General features: G+C 53.0%; 2 protein-coding genes across 2 annotated transcripts; one reads left to right on the top strand and one right to left on the bottom strand.

The window, feature by feature from the left end:
- Positions 1 to 3927: 3927 nt before the first annotated feature.
- LOC114060453 (dual oxidase maturation factor 1-like) lies at positions 3928 to 8967 on the top strand. Its single transcript, XM_027889972.1, has 6 exons — positions 3928 to 4074; positions 4962 to 5019; positions 5567 to 5701; positions 5854 to 6067; positions 7775 to 7986; positions 8756 to 8967. Exons 1-6 carry the CDS (start codon positions 3928 to 3930, stop codon positions 8965 to 8967), a joined length of 978 nt encoding a protein of 325 aa, XP_027745773.1.
- A 3560-nt stretch (positions 8968 to 12527) lies between these two features.
- Positions 12528 to 17605, bottom strand: DUOXA2 (dual oxidase maturation factor 2). The gene is made up of 6 exons (XM_027890033.1): positions 17459 to 17605; positions 17268 to 17325; positions 14950 to 15084; positions 14558 to 14771; positions 13254 to 13468; positions 12528 to 12872 (listed from the first exon to the last, which is right to left on the bottom strand). Exons 1-6 carry the CDS (start codon positions 17603 to 17605, stop codon positions 12679 to 12681), a joined length of 963 nt encoding a protein of 320 aa, XP_027745834.1. The 3' UTR covers positions 12528 to 12678.
- Between the last annotated feature and the right edge of the window lie 3501 nt (positions 17606 to 21106).

The raw sequence follows: 21106 nt of genomic DNA, 5'->3' as shown, positions 1-21106 counted from the left end.
AGCTGGGCAATCTCAGCAAGGGGCAAGAGAAGGAACAGGAACCAGCCCCAGTCCCACTCTGGGGTGTCCTCTTCCCCACCCAGGCATGGGTCTAAGAGCCCACAGGATCAGACATGGAGTCTCAGGGCAGGATAGAGATATTTGGGAAGGCAGTGAGACAGCAGGGTTTTTGTCCCCTGGGTCTCTGACAGCACATGTAAACCCACAACAGCCGTGGCAGGAACTGAAAGTCCTTTTGGGTCTGGGAGCAGAGACTGTCAAGCAGCCCCCAGGCAAGATGGTCTTCCTGGGATATGCTTCAGAAGGTCCAGGCCATGTCCAGAGACTTATTCCTCTCCTGCATGATGGCTCTTGGAAAGGGCAGAGGGCTGAACACTCAACACAATTTCTAGACAAGTATTTCCTCAAAGTGTGGCTGAAAGCCCTCCTGTTTTAGTTCCCACTGAGATGACATGTAGCTCCTGCAGAGCTCTGCCTCCATCTCCTGGCTGCCCTTTCAGTTGACCCTGACTTGTCTCCATCATAAGACACTAAACCTACTAGTCAGTGTAGTGGGCAGCAACACCTTTGCCTTCTCTCAAGATGTTTAAATTCCAGAGCTGGAAAAATAGATCCTTCTTGCCAATATATCTATAGCCAAATCAGCATGGCCACAGCACCATAAACCTCTCTGCTCACCAAGGTGGAACTGATCGGAGAGGGTCACTCCATCTTTCCTCCTGTCCTTCCCTTCAAGTTGCTCCACCATGAATCATTCAGCATTGGCAAAGATTCCTGGGCAAGGATCCAAGCATCAGGATGGGACACAGAATGGGCTTCATCACAACAGAGCCCCATCTCAACTCCAGCTGCAGCATTCCCTGTGTCAAGGAACAGGACAGAGAGGTGATAGGGACAGCCAGTGGGTCAGGGTGACCCGTCCACAAGCACCATATCTGTCCCACTGGCTCCAATGGATCAGGCAGAAATCTTCCTGCTCCATCCCAAAAATCAACTCCCTGCCCAGGCATGTCCCCACGCCTTCCCCACCTCAGTTCCCAGCACTGACAGAGGCGGCTGATCCAACACTTTTTGGCTGCTTGTGCAAGAGGTGCTGGGTGCTGCCCCCCTCTGCCTCACCTCCCACAGGTGACCTGGATTGGGTGACTCACCCATAATTGGGGGATCCATCACTCCCAAGGGTGTGAAGCAGAGGCTGCCCAGGGAAGACGGCAGGGTGCTGAGGGGGGAGCAGTGCCCTGAGCAGGAGGTTGTGAGCTGCTGGTGAGCAGCACTCAAACCTATTCCCTGGAAAGTGGGATGAAGCTTTACCACCTGCAGAAATACCTGGAAGATTTGAAAAAATGGGGAAACCCCCCAAGCCCCAGTTATGATAATGTCCTCAATCTTTCTGCAGGACCCTTTCTTAGATGCAGAGTACTGGGTACAGCAGCTTTCCCATGCTTGCCAGCCCATGGCCCCATCAGCACCTCAGGGAAGGGGTGCCAGCATCCCACCCCACTTCCATCACTGCTGGGGACACTCTAGAACCAGAACAGCCCTGTGAGTTTCCCAGTGTCACAAAACCAATGTCATAACCCTGTGTTGCTGAGTACCTCCTTTGGAGAAGGAGGAGAGCTCCCTCCCCCTCCCTTTCATTTTTGGCAAGAGGACATCTCCCCAAAAGACGTTTGTGATGCCCATCTGAACAGCCTAAACCCCACTGTACCTCGATCTTTTCCCCAGGCAAACTCCACACATTTGTTTAACGAAGCCACTGCAGGGCTCATCCCACTGCTGCCTCTTCCGTCTCCAGGGAGTGCAATGAGGGATGAATGGTCTAAACCCTCACATCACATACCACCTCACATGGTTTCATCTTCCTCACGTTGATAAATCTTAGCCTGCTAATTAGCAGTCACTTCCTCAGTTATCACTCTCCCACATTGGAGGAAGAGGTATTTCCACCTTTCCAAGTGGTCCAAAGCCTGTGTGTTTGTGTGAACAACCCTGAGGATCTGCATTTTTTGCAGTGAAGTCACCATCTCCCTCTGCTCTGCAGAGGCTCCCAGAGCTGGAGCTCATGCCACATCCCCATCAGACAGCCCCACAGCACATCTCTGCACACACATTCCTCAGCCATGGCACCCTTGCCACCCTATACTTTTTTTAAACCACCTCTGTCGTGGGATTTGATGTAGCACCAGTTTGGCACATGAGGGGAAATGGCAAAGTCTTTGCCCAAAAATCCCTTTATTTACTGCTGGGCATGAGTGAAAACTCATTTTTATATCCCTCTGCCAAGGGGGTTGGAAGCTCAGCTCTCCAGAGCACCCAGCCAGCCCATCCACTCAGATGCAGAAAGGAATATCCGGGGTATGGCTGTAACTGGCAATTTTGGAGACAAGTTCCCAAACAAAGAAAGTGTTTCTGCCACCCTGGTCCCTCTTGGCACCAATGCAACCTGCTTCAGCCAACCAAACTGCCACAGAACAAGAGCAAACCCCAAAAGCTTGAATTTCCCTGATACCCACACTGTAGCCAGGTTAGTAACATCTTCTTCATCGTAAGGCTGGGAGCACTTCTAGACCTGTGCCTCTCTGCTGGTCCCCCTTGCCAGTCACTCTGTCACCTTGCCCAGAGATTGACAGGTCAGCCAGGACCTTCCTGAGAAACCTATCCCCGTGGATGGATTCAGGAGCAGGGTCAAGCAGGAGGCCGTGCAGCCTCAAGCTGTGCCTAGTGACCCGGGCTGGAATGTTCCACCGGGCAGTGCAGGTGAGGGCTTTGAGCCCTCTGCTCTCTCCCGGCGGGCTCCCGAGGAACCTGAAAGCTCCAGGGTCTTCGTGCCATAAGGAACAGCTGAACTTTTCACCGCTCTGCAGGAAAAGTCGAGAAGAAGACAAACCTCTCCCAGGTTTGTCTGTGCCAAGCCTTGCCTGCCATGGGCTCAGCAGGAGCGCCGGAGGGGGCCGATCCGCTGTGGGTAAAACCAGATAATCCAGCCGCCTTTGGAGGCGGGTACTCTAAAAACAGTGGGAGAAACAGCCGTGACTCCACGCCGGGCTGGTTTCTCGCCCGCAGCCCTGGAGGCAGCGCGGGCAGGCAGCATCCCGGAGCACAGCGGAACTCTGCACAGCACCCATTCCTCGGGATCGGCCGCGACAGAGGTAGGCTCGTCGTGGGGAAAGGGGTGTGGGTGTTCTTGCAGCCACTGCTGGGAGAGTCCTCTTTCCTGAGGAATGCTGAGCAGCCCTTTCCTAGCGGGAAAATGAGTTAGTCAAGTGCCATGGCAAAAACATCCGACTTCCCATGCAGCATCCCTCTGCCCACCGTTCCCTCCAGCTGGCTTCTGGGACAGGCACTCTACTGCCAGGGACGGGCAGTTTCTCTATTCCCTCCAGGTCATTCCTGTTTCCTTGGACGATGAGGAGTTAAGTCCGTCGGGGCTCAGCAAGATGCAGCTCGATGGGGCACAGCCTGTGTTTGTGCTGTGATTCACCAGCGCCCCGAGCACAGCAACCGTGAACGGGAGCCAGGCTGTAGGATAAAGGACTGAATTAGGGAGGGAGGAGCAGGGGAAAGACACCAGGGATGGAGAACAGGCAAAGGAGGGGAGTGAGTAGCCCAGTGGTGTTTGCATATCTTGCTGTTCCACTCTGGGGACAATATGAGGATTGCAGCGGATGCCCTGGTGACTCCAACCCGGCTTTTCTCTGGGATGTACCGTGGGGAGATGGATAGCTCTTGTGGAAGATGCCTGAGTATGCCCCGTGTGGGGCTGCAGTGCACTGGGGATGCACACACAGCTGTGCCTGGGACAAGCAGAGCCCTGGCAAGGGGGCAGGAGATGGTTCTGTGGAAAAAGCTGAGTGTGGTGAAACTCTGGAGGTGATTTTTTCTCCAATGGCTCTCTGGTGCCAATTTCCAACCCTCCCAGGCAGAAGAATGACGCTGTGGAATGGCTCCTACCCCTTCTACCCCGGTGCCAATGCCTGTTTCCCCTTTGACACCACCCGGGCTGTCATCATCACCGTCTTCCTCTCCATGTTGGCCACTTTCATCATCATCCTGCCAGGGATCCGGGGCAGGGGGGTAAGTGGAGAGGCAGAGGGAGTTCAGACCTGTGGTCCCTGAACTGTGTGTCCCACATTCTTCCTCCTTCCCAGCCTTGAAAAGGGGGTTTGAGGAGCAAACCTGAGCACAGTTCATGGCCAGGGCTCTGGGATCTCTAGTGAGCCAGAGGGGTGAGCACCAGCCCATCCTAGCATGGACCCCATGTTACAGACACCACTCCACCATCCCAAATTTCTGAGGCAGCTAGATTTGAGCTTGGCTGGATTCCTCTGTGAGCAAGGCCAAGTGATTTCACAGGAGTGGAAAAGCAGGGTGAGGCTCAAAGACCTCATTCCACTTTCCCCAGAACCTCAATAAAAGAAGGAGGTGTGCACTGGGCATGTCCCAGCACTGCTCGCTGGGCTCTGTGTGGCCAACAGACCCCACTGTAAACCACATGCTTGTTGTGCATTTGGCTTTGCAGCAGGGCTGGCTGAGGAGTCCCTGTCCCACAGGGAACATCCTACAAATGCCCAGTCACTGCTTTTGTATCCATCTGTGGCCAGCTGCCAACACATCCAAACAGGAGGTTGGATAAGTGTGGAAATTCCAGCTCAAAACTATTTAAGGGAGTGTATCCATCCTCCTTCCCAGAAAGGGGTTGTCACAACTTTCCCCAATGGGCTATTTTGACCTTCTTGGCTCTGTCTGCATCTCTCTGCTGCCTCCCTGCCACCGCAGCAGGGGTGCCCCAGCCACATGTCCCCCACATGCCACGTGCCTACAAAGGACATGGGGTGACTCCCCAAGGGAGGGATGGGCCTGTTCCTCACCATCTGGTGTTTCTAAATGACATGCTTGGTACTGAGGTCCCCATGGCAAAATCTGACTGAGATCTGTCCCCTTGCTCTGCTCACCCCTGGCAGCGACTCTTCTGGTTCCTGCGGCTGGTGATGGGACTCTTCGTGGGGGCCGTGCTCCTCAGTGAGTACTAGGGTTCTGGGGGGGAAGCTCAAGGATGCTCAAAGCACGGAGGAGAAAAGTGAGGGAGCGTGAACAGAGCAGACAAGCACCAAATCCAGCCTGTGGGATGAGTTCATGGGGAAGACCCATCTTGTGGCTGGGACCTGGCTCCAGCAACGGGAAGAAGCTGCAAGTCTCCTCTCTGAAGACTGGTGGTCATACCCAGGGCAGTCACCAAAATCCCACCACCAACTTCCAAGCAGACAAACTGGAAGGTGCTTAGATGAGGACCAGTGCCCAGACAGTGCCCACACATCAGCCCCACTGCCTCGAGTGTTAGGGACTGCACTGGGGCTGGTGACAAACCAATCCAAGTGAGGCTCTGAGAGTCATGGGTCAGGGCTGATATTGGGGAAGGACATACAGAACTTTTCCTTCTTGTCGCTGACAACCCAGTCCTTGCCCTTGGGATGAGGTAGGTAATGCCCAGGTTATGGTGACCAGGCAGGTGCCTCCAGCACTCGATGTCTTGCTGCCAGGCCATAACTAACCTCTGAAGTCTTCACAGCCCTACAGTTCACCAGGGACTGGGAGACTGGCTGGGTGCAGGCAAACACCTCCTACAAGTCCTTCAGCCGTGCTGTGGTGAATGTGGACATCGGGCTGCACATCGGCCTGGAGGGGGTGAACATCACACTCAAGGGTGAGTGCACATCACAACAGGAGTGGACGGAGTGCAAATTTGGCAGCCGTACACCCGTATACTGGGGCTATGGGTCCTACAACCCCCACACCAGCAAGTCTTGGAGCTGCCTCCAAGGCTGAGAAAAGTCCTTAGTCTTCATCATCTGGCAGGAAACCCAGTGAACCAGATCAATGAGACCATCAACTACAACGAATACTTTTCCTGGAGCTTCGGTTCAAACTATGACCACAGCTACAGAGAGGGGCTGGAGAAGGGGCTGCCCAGCCCCATCCTCTATGTGGCAGAGAAGTTCACCTCGCAGAGCCCCTGCGCTGTGCACAGGCAGTATCGCATCTCTGGCCACTACGCCTCGGCCACGCTCTGGTGAGTTAGATAGAGGTCAGCCCTGTCTCTGCTTTGGAAAGAACCAGGCAGAGCAGAGGGAAGGCACTCTCTGATGTAGGCACTCTCTTTCCTGTAAGACCATGCCAAAGCCTTCGCTTTCTGCAGAATCAGGGATGCTCATGCTTCTTGGCCTGTCATAGAATCACAGAATCACAGAAAGGTTTGGGTTGGAAGGAATCCTAAAGCTCATCTCATTCCACCCCTTGCCATGGGCAGGGACACCTTCCACTATCCCAGATTGCTCCAAGCTCCATCCAGCGTAGCCTTCAACACTTCCAGGGACAGGGAAGCCACAGCTTCTCTGGAAAATCTGTGCCAGGGCTTAACCCTCACAGCCAACAATTCCTTCCCAAAAACCCATCTAACCCTGCCCTCCGGCAGTGGGAAGCCATTCCCCCTGGCCTGTCCCTCCAGGCCCTCATTCAAATTCCCTCTCCAGCTCTCTCGGAGCCTCTTTAGGCACTGGAAGGGGCTCTAAGGTCTCCCTGAAGCATCTCTTCTCCAGGCTGAAGACCCCCATCCCCTCCAGCTTTGTCATCAGAGCAAAGGGGCTGCAGCCCTTGGAGCAGCTTTTACCCATTTCTCTGGAGTCCTTTTCTGTGTCCTCTGTCCTGATGTACAAAATTGTCATCAGAGAAAAATTATTCTTCATTTAAGGGAAAACAGATGAAACTGTGAGGCTTATAGTTCAGGATCCTCCCTCAAGGACTAAGATAAGGAGCCCCAGTAAGACCAGCTGTGATGGGCTTCCTCTTACATGTCCAAGAGGGCATGAGACCTGCCTGTGGGAAGTGGGAGGGACCATTATGAAGGTGCTCAGAGGCTGTCCTGTGGTGCAAAGCTGAGAGCCCTGGTGTGTTTTGTGATTGTGCAGTCTCAGAGCACCCCTACATGCCTCAGAGGTGGTGGGAAAGGGTGAGGAGAGTGAGCCTTGCAATTCCCCCTGTGGGGAAGGGCTGCAGGTCCCTGCCTACATCCCCTTTTTTATTTTCAGGAAAAATAACTATCCCTGCCCAAACATTCCTGTTCTTGAGGAGGAGTATTTCAAGGAAGGAATGTTGATGAAAATTTTTCATTATTATTCTTGGAATAAGAAAAACTGAGCTGTTAGGCTCAGCTCTCCAATGGGCTAAACCCAAACCCCACAACACAGGGCAGGGTTGGCAGCTGGGTTCACTCCAGGTGCTGAATCAGCTGTGGGCATGGCTCAAGGTGCAGTTCTCCAAACAAAGGTGTCCCTCGGTGCCATTGTCCCTCCGAACAGGTAGGAACTGCCTGGAGGTGGCCAGTTGTGGATGATCACAAGAATCAGGAAAAAAAGTTAATTTGGAGGGACCTCCAGAGATTTCTACTCCAGTCCCACATCCAGGGCAGGGCTGATGTCAAAGCCCCGGGTGCTTGGGGCTTCGCAAAGTTCAACACCGAATGTTCCCGGGTGTAGAGATCACTCTCCACTGCTGCTGGACCTCTCCCACAACTCCACCACTCATGTAGTTACAGAATTGTTTGGTTTGTAAGGGACATCCTCTGATCAACCTGTCCAGCCCACCTGCTGAAGCAAGGCCAGCTAGATTGGGTTGCCCAGGACTGTGTCCCTCCATTGGGAAGTGGCGAGGATACCCCGAGTGGATGCTCCCAGCGTGCATCCCAGGATGCTTCCTGCTTGGTTTTGTGGTCCTTTCACAGGTTGGCCTTCTGCACGTGGCTCATTTCCATCTTGCTGTTCTCCATGTCCATCCTGCTCCATGGTGGTTACATGCTTTTTCTCACTGCCACGGTGATCCTCTTCTCACTGCTCTTCTTCACTGTGAGGAACATGGTCAAGTGCCCCATCCAGTTTGGTCCAGTTTCCTTGAAAACAGACTATGGTGAATCCTTTTGGCTGACATTAGTGACAGGTGAGTGCTCAGCTTGCTCCAGGGGCTTTTCTTCTCCACCCCTACAGAGATGATGTTCAGTGATGTCTCAACAGGATTTCTCCCCTTCTGTCTCCATGGCTGGTCACACAAAATCACTTTTTTTTTTTTTTTTTAAATGGCCTAAAATATTTTTCCCTCTGAAGGCTGGAGGAAAAGAGATGACAGGCAAGAGATATGAATGGCTGCAGTTACCTGCTGGAGGTGTGCTCAGAGGAGAGAGGGAGAGTCAGGAATTGCAGAGCCAAGGAAAGACCTGGCCTGGAAGGACCCTCAGGGGTCCTCCTCCCAGAACAGGGATAACCTCAAAGCCACATCAGCCTTGTTCAGTCTGGTGGTAGATGTCCCCACAGATAGAGATTCCCTCTGCCTTCCAGAACCTGCCCCACAGCAGTCCCACTCACGGGGAACAATTGTTTCCTTTCATCAAACCAGAATTTCCCATGTTACAACATCCACCTCCAAGGACAGATGGCAACTAAGTTCCCCTAGACACTCCTCTTTTTCAGGTTAAACAAGCCAGCTCCTCCAGCCTTTCCCCAGCTCTAGCCCTAACTCCCTGCCCCAGTTCACTGGCCCCTCTTTTTTACTGGAGAGACCAAACTGATGCCAGAATCCAGATGTAGAAAGGGAAATAGAACCTTCCCTAGACCTAGGTGATGCCAAATGTCACCAGCCTCCAGCTGGATCTGGATGGAGCTGGGACACACTGGGAGGAGGTGTTAACGTGTCCCTATGCTGTGCATGGCAGGGCTGCTGTGCCTGCTGCTGGGTTTGAGTGTCATCATCCTGAACTCTGTGGAGCCGGAGAAGCTGAAGCTCATCTTTAACCTGGACAAGAGAAAGGGAGCAGAGGAGGTGTGGGACAAGCCCTGCCTGCTGACTGAGCCCAGCTGCTCTGTGCAGGACGTGCCGATGGTCCCACCAGGAGAGCTCTTCGAGGTGACAGCCACCCATCTGTGAGCCATGGGGGGGAGGCAGGGTGAGGCCTGAGGACACTTCTCCTGAATTCACCAAATCCAGCAGGAGCCCAGCTGGGAAGAGACATGATAAGTGCTGTGTGGTAAGAATGTCCGAATCTGGAAAGATGTTTCAAATACAGCAGTTTATTTTTTTTTTCCCCCTTTTCCTGTTGTTTTACTCAGCAGCTGCTGGAAGAACCTTTGTGGTGGGGAAAATTCATGCCCCGACCCTGGCTGTCCAGTTCCAGGCACTGGGTTACCGCCTTTCTCCTTAGTCCCCAGGGTACAGAGATCAAATCAGAACAAACTGAGGAGAAACCAAGTAACTGCAAACTCATAGATAGGAAACAAAGGAGAAGTAGAGCCTCTGTAACAGCACTCCCACCCTGAAGACCCCCAAGAAATCCCCTCTGCCCACAGATGCTCTTCCCATCAACCATCAGGAAGTATGGGTGAAGCTGCACTCATGAGGGTGCCTTGTAACCAGCATCTCCTCTTGGGGTGAAGGGCAGGATGACAAGGAGGACCACGATTTAGCCAGGATGCTGGAGGTACCAGACCAGGTGGGAGGGAGGAAGAGGAGGAGGTGGGCAGAGAGGTGCTACAATGCCTTAGAGATCAGCTGTAACCAACCAGCAACAGGGGAGTGGCATCTCTGGTCTGGGAGGTTTGTTCCTCCTGCTCAGCTGTGGAAATACTCACGTCACGGGGCATGAGACACTGGAATTCTGCACACCCAAGGAGAATACAGCCACCCAGTCCTGACTGCTGGCACCTTGCCCATGCAGGGAGGGAGGGAACACACTGCAGATTTGCACCCTGTTTCCTCAGTGCAGATTTCACAACTTCTTTATTTTTCTATTTTGTGCTCACTAATTTTCCCCATATCTCAATAAAATAAATTGGACTTGGTCTTTCACTTGTCTGTTGATAGAGGTGTCCATCTGAGGGTTGAGGGCAGCCACGGGGAAGGGAGAAGGACAAGGCAGAGCCCTTTAGTGGTCCTATATGGAACATCCACCTACAGCCAGTTGATTCAGTACAATTAGGTCTAGTCAATAGGCCCTAAATAGTCTATCAGGGCATCCCCAGGCAAACGAGCAGGGGGAATATGGAAGAACTTTAGCTTCTGGAGTGCCTCCAGGCATGTGTAAGGTATTATGGGAGTTATCTCCAGCCCAGCAGAGGGGTTTGCATAGGGATCACCACGGGGCAGGCTCTCTGGGGAGGAGGTGCTCAGCCATGGCACATCCCACTCCAGATGGAAGAGTCTTCAATGAGAACCAAGAGAACTCAAAACAGTTTGGAGTTGAACTCCTGAGGCTTGAGAGACCTCAGCCAGGATGTTCACAATGGTTTCTACCAGGAGATGGTTCAGCCTACAGATGGACTAGATCCAAGGCACAACAAACCCCTCCAATCTATTCAGTAGAAATTCAGCCCTCATAAACATCTCCCTGGTGTGTTCCTCCTTGCAGCCCGGTCTGGGCAGGTGGCTGCTTGCCAGATGTCCTGGTGACTGCATGCTCTGGTGTAATGACTGCCACCAGGGCATGGGGCCCACAGTCCTTGCAGAGCCCCGAGGCTCTCCTGTACTCTCCAAGATGCTCACGGTGTTCGCTCCATTGCTGGCACTGACTCTGGTTAGATGCCAGATTCCCTGGATAGTGTAGGGCCAGAGTGAGTCTGGGCCAAGAACTAAGGATTTAATGGTGATGATTTTACCTCTTGTTGTCCAATCATGCCTCAGTCCAGTCAGGAAACTGAGCCAAGAGCTGCAGTGGATGGAGGAGGTGGGACCTGCAGCAGCACAATGTGGTGGCTGTACAGCCACAGCTCTTACAGTGCATGAAAGGAAGATGCTGTGACTTGTAGTGAGGCAAAATGCTCATTCCAAAGCAATGGCCCTGTGTGTGCCCCTCCATGTTGTGAAAAGTCCTCCACCTGCTCATCTCCTTGCAAGTGTCCAGCCTGGGACACATGCAGCCCTGGTTGTCCTGACCTCTTGCTCTGCATGAGTGTGAAGGGGTCTCTGCATCCCCAGCATGTCATTGTCACAGCTCAGCTGGCTCCATGCAGGGTCTGCTGCTGAAATCCCAGCTATCCCGTGTTTGCCAGGATGCAGACAAGACACAGGGTTCTGGTGTCTTGATTCTTCAAACAGATCCAATTTTAGTTATGTTTTGTTTATTTGCATTCACACCCTTGTATGTCTGATGCAGCAGCACAAACTTCTCCTTCTGGTGAGGATGCTCTTGAGGAGGAATCATGCCCAAATGCAGGAGATTGAGGTTGGAAAGAGCCAGATGCAGCAGCTGAAAGAATGGGAAACCCCCCAACCTCCTGTGCTTACAGTCACGGGATCTGTCCCCCACCAGCACCAACAACTTGTGGTTGGCTGTAGCATCTTCCCATCGATGCCTTCACGCCTGACACATTTGGATGCAAGAAATTCTCAGGAAAGGATCCTCCTTTGCCTGAGGGAGTTTTGTTGGTTTAATCTTATGGCTTTTGTCCCACTGCTCAGCTAGTTAAAGTGCTTTTGAGGTTCTCCTACACCCTCAAAACATGCTGCTCCTCGGGACAAGGTTTCTCAGTGGTTTACCTTGAAATATGACAGCAAGATTTGTTCTTCCTTTTGGGCATCCTCCCCGTGGGAAGGCTGCTCCTGCTGGAGGCTCTCCAGAAATCACCTTCAAATGTGCCCCACAACCCCTTCTTAAGAAACCAGCCTGCAAATGCCCACAGAGTTTCAAATGAGAGGGTTTTCAGTAAAGTTTTACTGAAAATGATTCTTGTACATAATAAATCACATTAGTGCAACACAAATATAGAGTGACAGAAATAAGTAACTTAACAACAAGGGTCTTAACAGCTCTCAGAGCATCTCTGGGGCCTCCTCTAAGCTGGCTCCAGCAGTTCCATGTCCCGATGTTGGGCTCCAGAGCTGCAGGCAGCTCTGCAGGTGGGGTCTAACCTGAGCAAGGCAGAGGGGCAGAATCTCCCCGTGTCTTGCTGCCCAGCCAGCTCAGGTGTGCTCCAACTGGACAGTAACTTCATTCTTCCCTCTCCCTCCTTCTCTGTGGCATCTTTTTGTCTTAAAAGCCCAAATCTGAAAGTGAAAATAATCCCACCACCATATTTTCCCCTGCAAACTCCATTGTACATTACCCAGTCTTTATTACTGAAGCAGTTTTTTTATTCCAGCTCCTGCAACATCCAGCCTGCAGAGCCTGGATCTGGGCCTGGATTTCCTGGAATCACCTTAAGTTTTACACTAAATGTCAGTGCTTGGGGAAGAATGGAGCAAGTTTAATCCATGGAGCCGTGGGTGCTCCCCATGAGAAATGTCACCTGTGAGTTCAGTGTTTCAGTTTCAGTGGGAACTGGCCATTGGAGATTTCTGCTCCACACTGTGCCAGGGTATGGAGCAGGAAGGGATTTTCTCCTGGAACAGACAACTCCAGGTGAGTACAGCTCAAGTCTCTGGAGCTGTGAGCTGCTCTGATTACAGCTTGCCAGCAAAGTTTGTCATTTTTCAGAGGGCACTGTCAGGGAGATAGTCTATGAAGGTACTTCGCAGCACGGACCTGTCCGAATGTGGACTTCCCTTGAAGTTGAACAGGGTAAGGCGTCTCTGGGGATATCAAGAAGGGTTTGTGTTCTGCCCTTCCAGGTCCACTTGCAAGGAAGGAGTGGAAAAAACTTTCTTCTAGACATTGTTGGTTTCCAAGGGCTGAGAAGGAGCCAGGGCCTTGTTCACAAAATAGGAGTTGACGTGCACTTCAACCATTTCCTGGTACTCCTCTGTTTTGTCCTCACGGAGATCGAAGAAGGTTTTCAGCAAGTCCAAGTTGAGGTGGTGCAGTGCCACAATGGTGATCCCAGCCACAAAACAGACCAAGCCTGGAAACAAACGTGCTGTCTGGGAGAGAGTGTACACACCAGCATAGTTCCCAGCCCACAGCCCTCCTCTGAGGGGTCCCCTGCCAGTGACAATGCCTTTGCTTATGGAAGATGGCCTTCCACTGTATAAGGGCGCTTCAGGTATGCTGAGTATCTTAAAACCCAGGCAAGTGATCCCCATCTCTTCGCATCTCAGGAACTAAAAATCCCTTCACTGCCCTTGAGATGGGGATGGTGTTCCCCCTTCTGCCACTCCTGTCCACACCTCCGGCCAGGATCTACTTTGCCAAGCTGCACTTTCAACCTGAGACAAAAGCACTGGGACTCTTGCACATCCAGAGGGACAAGGTGGCGTGCCCTGGGGCACATTGGTGACCTTACCAATCACTAGGGTGAGCCAGAAGGATCCCCCATAGGCTACACGAAGTATTGCAGTCCCAATCTGGATCAGGCACATTGGGGAGTTCCTCACAGTGGAGAATGAGAGCAATGAGAAGGTCACGAAGGCCCCTGTGACCAGGAGCATGTAGCCTCCATAGACAAGGGCAGGCATGGAGAAGAGAATGTTGGAGAAGATCCACGTGCAAAAGGCCACCCTGGAGACAAGAGGAGACCAATGGATAAGTTGTGTGAGTGCCACAGACTAGGGTGCTCAATGTGAGGATTTCCATGTGGGAATCTGGGCTCCAGAGTGCATGCTACGAGGTGGAGAAGCTCTGTGGGGAGGCAGGAGTGATCCCTAATCCCCAGGCCAAGCAAACAGATGTGCAGTGCTCACACTGCTACATGCAGAAGGCAGAAACACATATTTCCTCTTCCCATTGCTCAGCCCACAGACAGTACCAGCCTGAAGGAGGCAATGGCAGCCCATTTGGTGTATCTGGACCATCTCAGCTCCCTGCTCTTCCACATGTGGGGCAGTACAGACCCCAGAGAGCCACATATAGGACTGAGATAAATGCAGAAGCATGCAAAAGTCATTTGCAGTAGCTCTGCATTTGGCTGAGGAGCTGGATGACAAGGGAAGGCCTCAGTTATGGGCCAGGAGCTCTTGCTCTGTAGCATCACCAGGCCATTTTCTTGGCTTTTGCATCCCTGCAGTCAAACACAGAGCAGGGAGAACAGCACTGCAATGGCTCTTGACCTGCACAAGCCATGGTGAAAGGGAAGACATCCTGACAGCTGTGGGCCAACTTTCCCTCGTCCCAAGTGAGTAGTGACATGTCACTGCCCAGCAGACCCTGCTAAAGAGTCAAAATCAACCCTACATTAACAGCACCATCATCTTTCCTCACCTGGTCCCACTCCCAGACACCAAATACACTCACAGATGGGGTTGGAAGAGTTCTTCATGTGCCTATGGGCCTCTCTGGGCCACTAACTCCATCCATGGCCTTCCGCCATAACTACCACATCACAGCAAGGACCTGCACCATGACCCTTTCTCCTGTGCCCAGCCCTGGTGGTTTGGCCAGCAGAGAGAACCAGAACCTCCTCTCTGCTCATTCTAAAGTGCCTACAGGGCAACCAGTTTGGCTGAAGGCCTTGCAGGGGCCCCTCCATGCACACAGCATTCTTACTGGCAGGATGCAATCCCATCCATCTCAGAGGCCTAGGGAAAAAGCTTCAGAGCTCTTCCCATGTCCCTGCATCTCCTGCACTTGCACCAGCTGAGGAAGGCTCACCAGAGTGTGGCCGAGGCGTAGTGGCCAGAGATGCGGTACTGCCTGTGCACGGCACAGGGGCTCTGCGAGGTGAACTTCTCTGCCACATAGAGGATGGGGCTGGGCAGCCCCTTCTCCAGCCCCTCTCTGTAGCTGTGGTCATAGTTTGAACCGAAGCTCCAGGAAAAGTATTCATTGTAGTTGATGGTCTCATTGATCTGGTTCACTGGGTTTCCTGAAGGAGGGAGAAGCTGAGGTCCTGCTGTGTGCCAGCACCTGAGCACTACCAGCCAGGAGCACGGGCACATCAGGGTCCCCGGAGCCTTGCCATAGACCAAGGGCTCCCACAGGGCAGCTGGGGACTCCTGGGGCCACGGTCACTCCAGAGCTGCAAATGCAGATGTCAGACTCACCCTTGAGTGTGATGTTCACCCCCTCCAGGCCGATGTGCACCCCAATGTCCGCATTCACCACAGCACGGCTGAAGGACTTGTAGGAGGTGTTTGCCTGCACCCAGCCAGTCTCCCAGTCCCCTGTGAACTGGACAACTGCCAGGAAAAGTAAAGCTCAGGTTAAAGCGGGGCTGGTCTCAGGCTTTGTTGTCCTCAAGGGGAGAATGCAGGCTAGCACCAATGGCAGTGTTCCCACCACAGCACTGGAAGGGAGTGTTAGGAGGGCAGGAGACCTGACTCAGTCACCAGGACATGCCTCAACCAGCCCCCACACCCTGCTGAGCTCAGGTTCTCCCCTTGCTACACATCAACCCCCTGGATCTGGGAGCAGCAGAGCTCAGATCCCCAGGGATGAACGCCATGACCTGATTCCTCCTTGGACACTCTCTCCAGGGCTTCCCTTCCCCACTATGGCAAGTGCTGCAGCACCCGGGGCTCAGAGTTGAGCCTGGTTATCAGCCACAGGAACAAGGGTGAGTCTCATTCCACATATTATGCTCTCTAAACTGCACTATTAGTGAATGGTGAAGGTCACTGTCAAACAGAGGTGGCACAGAGGGGTGGGAAGTGCCGTCACAGTTTGGACAGTCATTCCAGCTGGGGAAAAAAAAAAAAATTGCAGCATTTCTGGTATATGTTTTTTGGAACAAGGTATTCTTTTCTGAAGCCCTTCCACTTTACGATGGGCTTCATTTTCAAGCAGGGAAATGGGCTGAAAATTAAGCCTGTGATTTGATCTCAGGCTGAACAACAAAACATACCTGAAAATAAGTTTGGCTGCTGAATCAACTTGTGAGGGCACTGATCCAGTAGCAGCTCCACAGGAATGTTTCCTGGCTGCAGGAGCAAGAGTGCCCTGCTGCTGCCAGACAAACTCTGACGCTGGCTCCAGAACAATTCATTCCTCCTGTGTGCCCAAGCAGCACCCAGCTGCATCCTCATCCATGACCTCCACCCTCCCTCTGCTGTTTTCAGCCCAATACCGTGTTCCCAGGCATCTCCCAGCACCTGGACATCACCAGGGTGGCAACCACATACCAGGTTGGTCCATGTGTCAGGCAGCTGGTCACAGCCTGACTACCTAATTCTCGTGCATGGTTGAATCAGGGGCTGGGTCTTTGGGGTTGTACTTAATCATCCCTTTCTGAGCAGTCCTGTAATCTACTAAATCTAAACTTCACAGCAGTAGAGTTTCTTTGACTTAGGATCAGATTTGGTTGCTCTCCCACCTAGTGTATTCTATCCCCTCAGTACCTCTTTCCTTACCCATCCTATTGCCCTGTTTGAGTTACAAATCCCACTGCCTGGTTTCTACCATCAGTTACTACAGAAGATTTCCTGGTTTTTACTAAATCAGATCCTCTCCGTCTCCTCCCATCTTGTCTCTGGGAATGTCTTTGCCCCAACACCACAGCCGCTGCCCCGCTTTTGTTTTATTCCAACCTGCTCCCTCCACGTCACTGCAAGGCTCCTCACATGCCCAAAATGTGCCTGGCCACAGCCCTGGGCAGCACAGGAGGGCTCACACAGTGGGGGAGAAGAATAGAAAACTGGTGACAAGGAATGTAGCACTCTCAACCAACTTGCAGCTGAGGTGTAGAAAAACCCATAGACAATACTAATCAATGTTTAGCCTGGTGTACTGGAGAAGTGGAGCATCTGTGTTTAGACAGCTCATAGGCACCTACTGAACAGGCTTGAGATCCTGCTGAAAGATCAAAGTACATCAGTAAACTACACCTGCACAAATCCCTGGAATACTGAGAGTGAGAACAGCAGGTTTGGTGATCCTCTAGCATGGACCGGGCCATGCCATGCCTCTGTCCCCTCCCTGCCTGTGTGCCACCAGCTGGTGCTCTTAGAAGATTCTCCAGTAGAAGAGGTAATGAAAATAAATCTGCTCTTTGCGCTTCACCCCTGTTTTTGTGGCTGTTCCTGTGTCCTGCCTCTGCTGAGTCACACACACGGTGGGAGGAACACGGGGCTGTGAAGCCTGGTGGAGCTGGGACTGTTTGAGTTAAAGCCAGCAGAACTCCCAGATAGAACTCCCAGAAGTAATCACGAGCACCTTCAAGTGCTCTCGCCTCTGTGCAAGAGATGGGGAAGCCCTTTTAGAAAGCTGTGTGAGTGCTTTGCAGAGAAGGGTTAAGGTAGACCCTGCAACCAGCCTCAACCAAGCCATGGTTGTGACTCCCCAGCTCACCTTTCCCAGTCACAGACCCTGTCCTGGGGTTTAATCCTGCCCCCAAATCTCCCTTCAAGGAATGCGCAGCACTTACCAACGATCCCCACTCCCACAAAGAGGCTCAGGAGAACACGGAGAGTCCAGTACAACCTCTGCAGGGAGAGAGGTGGGACATCAGGCAGGGAGGAACGGCCCCAGCTCTCCTCCTACCTCACTCCAGACCACCCATGAGTGTTCCGGCATTCAGAACACGGGGAGCAGCTGCTTATCCCCGGGGTCACGCACCGCCCGTCCACGGATGCCTGGGATGATGAGCAGGAAGCTGCAGGCCAAGGTGAGGAAGACCACAATCACTATAATGGTGCTGATGTTGAAGCCAGCAGCTTTCCTCTGCGGCGGGTAGAAGGGGTAGATGCCATCAAAGAGAGTCATCCTGCACCTCTAGGAGCCTGTGGGAGAGAGGTGTCACAGCAGGGACCCTGCACTGCCCTGCCCAGCTGCCCCCAGTCTGTAGTGGCCAGCCCCAGCTCAATAATCAGCTATGGGAGGTCCTCAGAGCTCCCCGGAGGGACAAGGAAATGTGACGCTGCAAGGAAATAAGCAGGCAAAATAATTCCCAGCAGAGAACACACCACTCAAAAGCCTTCGGTGGAGGAGAGGAGGTGCCTGGGGCAGGGCTCCACCAGCCCAAGGAATCAAAAGCCACTGTTCTGCTGCAGTGCGAGGAGCAGCCCAAGAGCAGGAACCTGCTGAGCAGCTCCTGCCCGGACAGAGCTGGGTCTTTCCTTCCAGCAGCTGCAGCTGGGGTTTTCCACTTTGTGGTGTGCCCTTAGAGGAGGTCCATGAGCCAGCGACCACCACAGAGAAGTTATCCTTCAAAATTACAAGGAACCACCGAGAACATGGATTTCATAGTAGCAAAATTATCCCCAGTCAGAGGCCACAAGTGCCAAGCAGAACAAAGCCCACTACTCCCATTCCCACCCATCTCCTTCAAGAAGCTTTTCTCCAGGACCTGCTGATTTGGGGAACTGCACTTGGTCCAGGGGCGCCAGAAGTAACCCCTAGTTCTGGGATGTGGGTCCAAGGAGCATACAAACACTGGGAGCACATCTCAAGGCTAAAGGAAACTGGATTACATATGATGACAAGGTATGTAATTCCTACAGACGACTTTGAACACCCTCCGAAACTCCAGTTCCAGCAGTTACACATCTTCACCTTCACCCTGTGCCTGGGTTAAGTCTTTTCTACCAAAACTGATTACATGCTTAATCCTCTTATTCTGCTTATTTAATAACCCCCCTCTGCAGGTAACTACTCTGGGAAGTCAGCTAAAGTCAGGGAATGCCAGAACTAATCTGACGCATGACCAAACACCATTTCACTCTGATCCTGGACAGAGCAGTTGATTTTATTCTCATTTTCCAAGAACAGTATTAATCATATTTTTAGGCAAGATCCAACCCAGAGCAAGTCAGCCACAAAAAAGCAGGTCCCAAATCCCTAGAAGTGGGTGGGAATCACAATAAGTATCATAAAACAGTTTGCCTGGGCAGCTGAATCACTTTTCAATGCATAAAACAACATTTGGTTTCAGAATCATTTTCTGTCCAGTAATCCAGATAATTACAGCAGAGTTTAATGGAGACTGGGGTTTTACAACAGGTCTGGACCTAACATTATCTTGACTCTGCTCCAGACTAATAGAGTTGTCGTGTGCTCTTGTAAATCTTTTTTAGGGTTATTTTGCTGTAATATCTTTGGGATATTTCCCTAGAAAGCTGAGCCTGTAGAATGGCAGCTTTCAATTGCCATGATTACCTGGCAAGCAGGAGCTGTTACTGAAGTCCAGCCCAGCAAATGTGCCTACAAAACAGTCAGAACTGCTGCCAGAGAAGAAATAAATGAGCACTTAAACCTTGGATGGGTTAAATCTTGGTAACTTGAATTCCACTGGTTTCCTTGTATCTTTGCCCAAATTTCCTATGAATGAAGGAAAAAAAGATTTTTCAAGTCTATATTTACAAAAACACAACTCTTCACAGCTTAAAACAATTAAAAATTAGAACACAGCATGGAAAATGCTGCCTGGTTAAATCTAAATTTATCTGTAAACCAGTACCAAAGGGCGTTTGCATTTCTTCTTCGCTTTGCAACTTCTGGGACTTGTTTTATAGAGATTTTCCAGGGAAACAACTCTTTTGCTGTCCACCCAATCTTTCTCCCTTGATTACCCTGTATAGAAGACCAGCTCCTTGGCATTTTTGCAGCTTTCCAGTGGAAAAGTGGTGCCTGTAGCTCAGGGCAGGAGAAAGCAAACCTCTAGAACCTTGGAAAGCATCCTCCATGCTGAAGCCTGCCTGTGGCACTAGAGAGCCGTTTTCCTCTGTCACAGCGTATGGAGAGAGGAAAGACAGGAAATATCTTTTTGAGGAAGGATCAGCAATTCGGCAGAAATGGACAACTTGTTTCATGTTTAAAATATTCTGGCCTGGCAGGGAAGAAGGAGAAAGGAGGCAGAAAGTTTGCCTAAACCCCAGAAGTTTCTCCTTATAGAAACCCTGTTTTCTTACCCCAGTATGAATTGAGGTAAAAAAATTTTTTGAAAGTGTTCAACCAAAAACTCCTGCCAGCAGAGCCAGCAGCAATCCGAGCTGGGGTTGCTCAGGGCTGCAGGTCGGCAGAAATAAGAGAAATCCTGTCCCCTGGAAACTGAATTATTAGAGCTGCGATCCGCGGATGGGGAAGGGGGGCGAGAAGGTCGACCTCCTTGCACTCTCCAGCCCCTGTAAGAGAGTGAAATCGGGATAGGAGAAACTGAGGGTTAATTCCAGAAGCATCCCTACGAGTCAGGACCCCCGGAGTTGGGCGGGCAGCGCCGGGGGCCGCTCGCGGGGCCGCGGGGGGCGGCCGCCCTTTCCCCCCACCTACCTCCTGCTGCTGCTGCTGGTACTGCGGGCGGTGGGTGCGGGCGGCCCCGTCCCGCACGGCGCTCTTATAGGCGGCGGGGCGGGAGCGGGCCGTATGTAACCGGAGGCACGGCCCGCCCCGCAGCACTGCCCGCACAGCGCCCGCAGGTGAGGGCCGCCACACGCGTGTCACAGCCTGCGCGGGGACAGGGGGACTGGGGATCGGGGAAACGCGTGTCACCGCTTGCGGGGGGATCAGGACACTAGTGTCACCGCCTGCGAGGGGATTGGTGACACGTGTCACCCCCTATGGGGGACAGGAGTACTGGGTGTTAGGGACGCACGTGTCGCCACCTGCGGGGTCGGGACAGGGGTCTTGGGGGATCAGTACACGCATGTAACCGCCTACGTGAGGACAGGGGTCCTGGGGCATCGGGGACACGCCTGTCGCCGCCGGCGAGGGGATTGGGACATGCGTGTCTCTGATTGTAGGAGGAAAGGGGTGCTGGGGGATGGTGGTCACACGTGTCCTCCTGGGGGGGGGGGGGGGGGGGGGGGGGGGGGGGGGGGGGGGGGGGGGGGGGGGGGGGGGGGGGGGGGGGGGGGGGGGGGGGGGGGGGGGGGGGGGGGGGGGGGGGGGGGGGGGGGGGGGGGGGGGGGGGGGGGGGGGGGGGGGGGGGGGGGGGGGGGGGGGGGGGGGGGGGGGGGGGGGGGGGTCGGAACATGCATGTCGCCGCCTGCGTGGGGAAAGGTGTCGTGGGGAATTGGGGACACGCGTGTCCCCTCTTGCTTGGGGTAACTGGGGGATGGGGTCCATGCGTCTTATCTTTTGCATAGAGGCTGGGGATTCAGTATCACATGTTCCCACTTGGAGTCGGGAGGCCTGAGAGATCGGGACCACGCGTGTCCCTGCCTGCGTGGGTGGGTAGGGGTCCTCGGCATCGGGGCCACGCGTGTTCCCACTTGTGTGAAAGTGGGGGTCGGGACCCTGCCCCCGCGCGGGGACCCGGTAGCCGATGCC

This window comes from Empidonax traillii, unplaced genomic scaffold (assembly GCF_003031625.1).
Source record: "Empidonax traillii isolate 1590-97213 ecotype Southwest subspecies unplaced genomic scaffold, ASM303162v1 scaffold12:size2584012, whole genome shotgun sequence".
NCBI lineage: Eukaryota > Metazoa > Chordata > Aves > Passeriformes > Tyrannidae > Empidonax > Empidonax traillii.
Note: the sequence above shows the minus strand (reverse complement) of the source record. Positions and strands in the feature narration are given on the sequence as shown.

Bases quoted from the DNA above. Each gene is read 5' to 3' on its own strand.
- DUOXA2 (XM_027890033.1), bottom strand. From the start codon at position 17,605: ATGACTCTCTTTGATGGCATCTACCCCTTCTACCCGCCGCAGAGGAAA. The intron at 15,085-17,267 runs GTAAGTGCTGCG...TTTTCCTGGCAG, and splicing joins TGTGGGAGTGGGGATCGTTG to TTGTCCAGTTCACAGGGGAC. The intron at 13,469-14,557 runs GTGAGCCTTCCT...TCTTGTCTCCAG, and splicing joins TACGCCTCGGCCACACTCTG to GGTGGCCTTTTGCACGTGGA.
- LOC114060453 (XM_027889972.1), top strand. From the start codon at position 3,928: ATGACGCTGTGGAATGGCTCCTACCCCTTCTACCCCGGTGCCAATGCC. The intron at 4,075-4,961 runs GTAAGTGGAGAG...CACCCCTGGCAG, and splicing joins CAGGGATCCGGGGCAGGGGG to CGACTCTTCTGGTTCCTGCG. The intron at 7,987-8,755 runs GTGAGTGCTCAG...TGTGCATGGCAG, and splicing joins TTGGCTGACATTAGTGACAG to GGCTGCTGTGCCTGCTGCTG.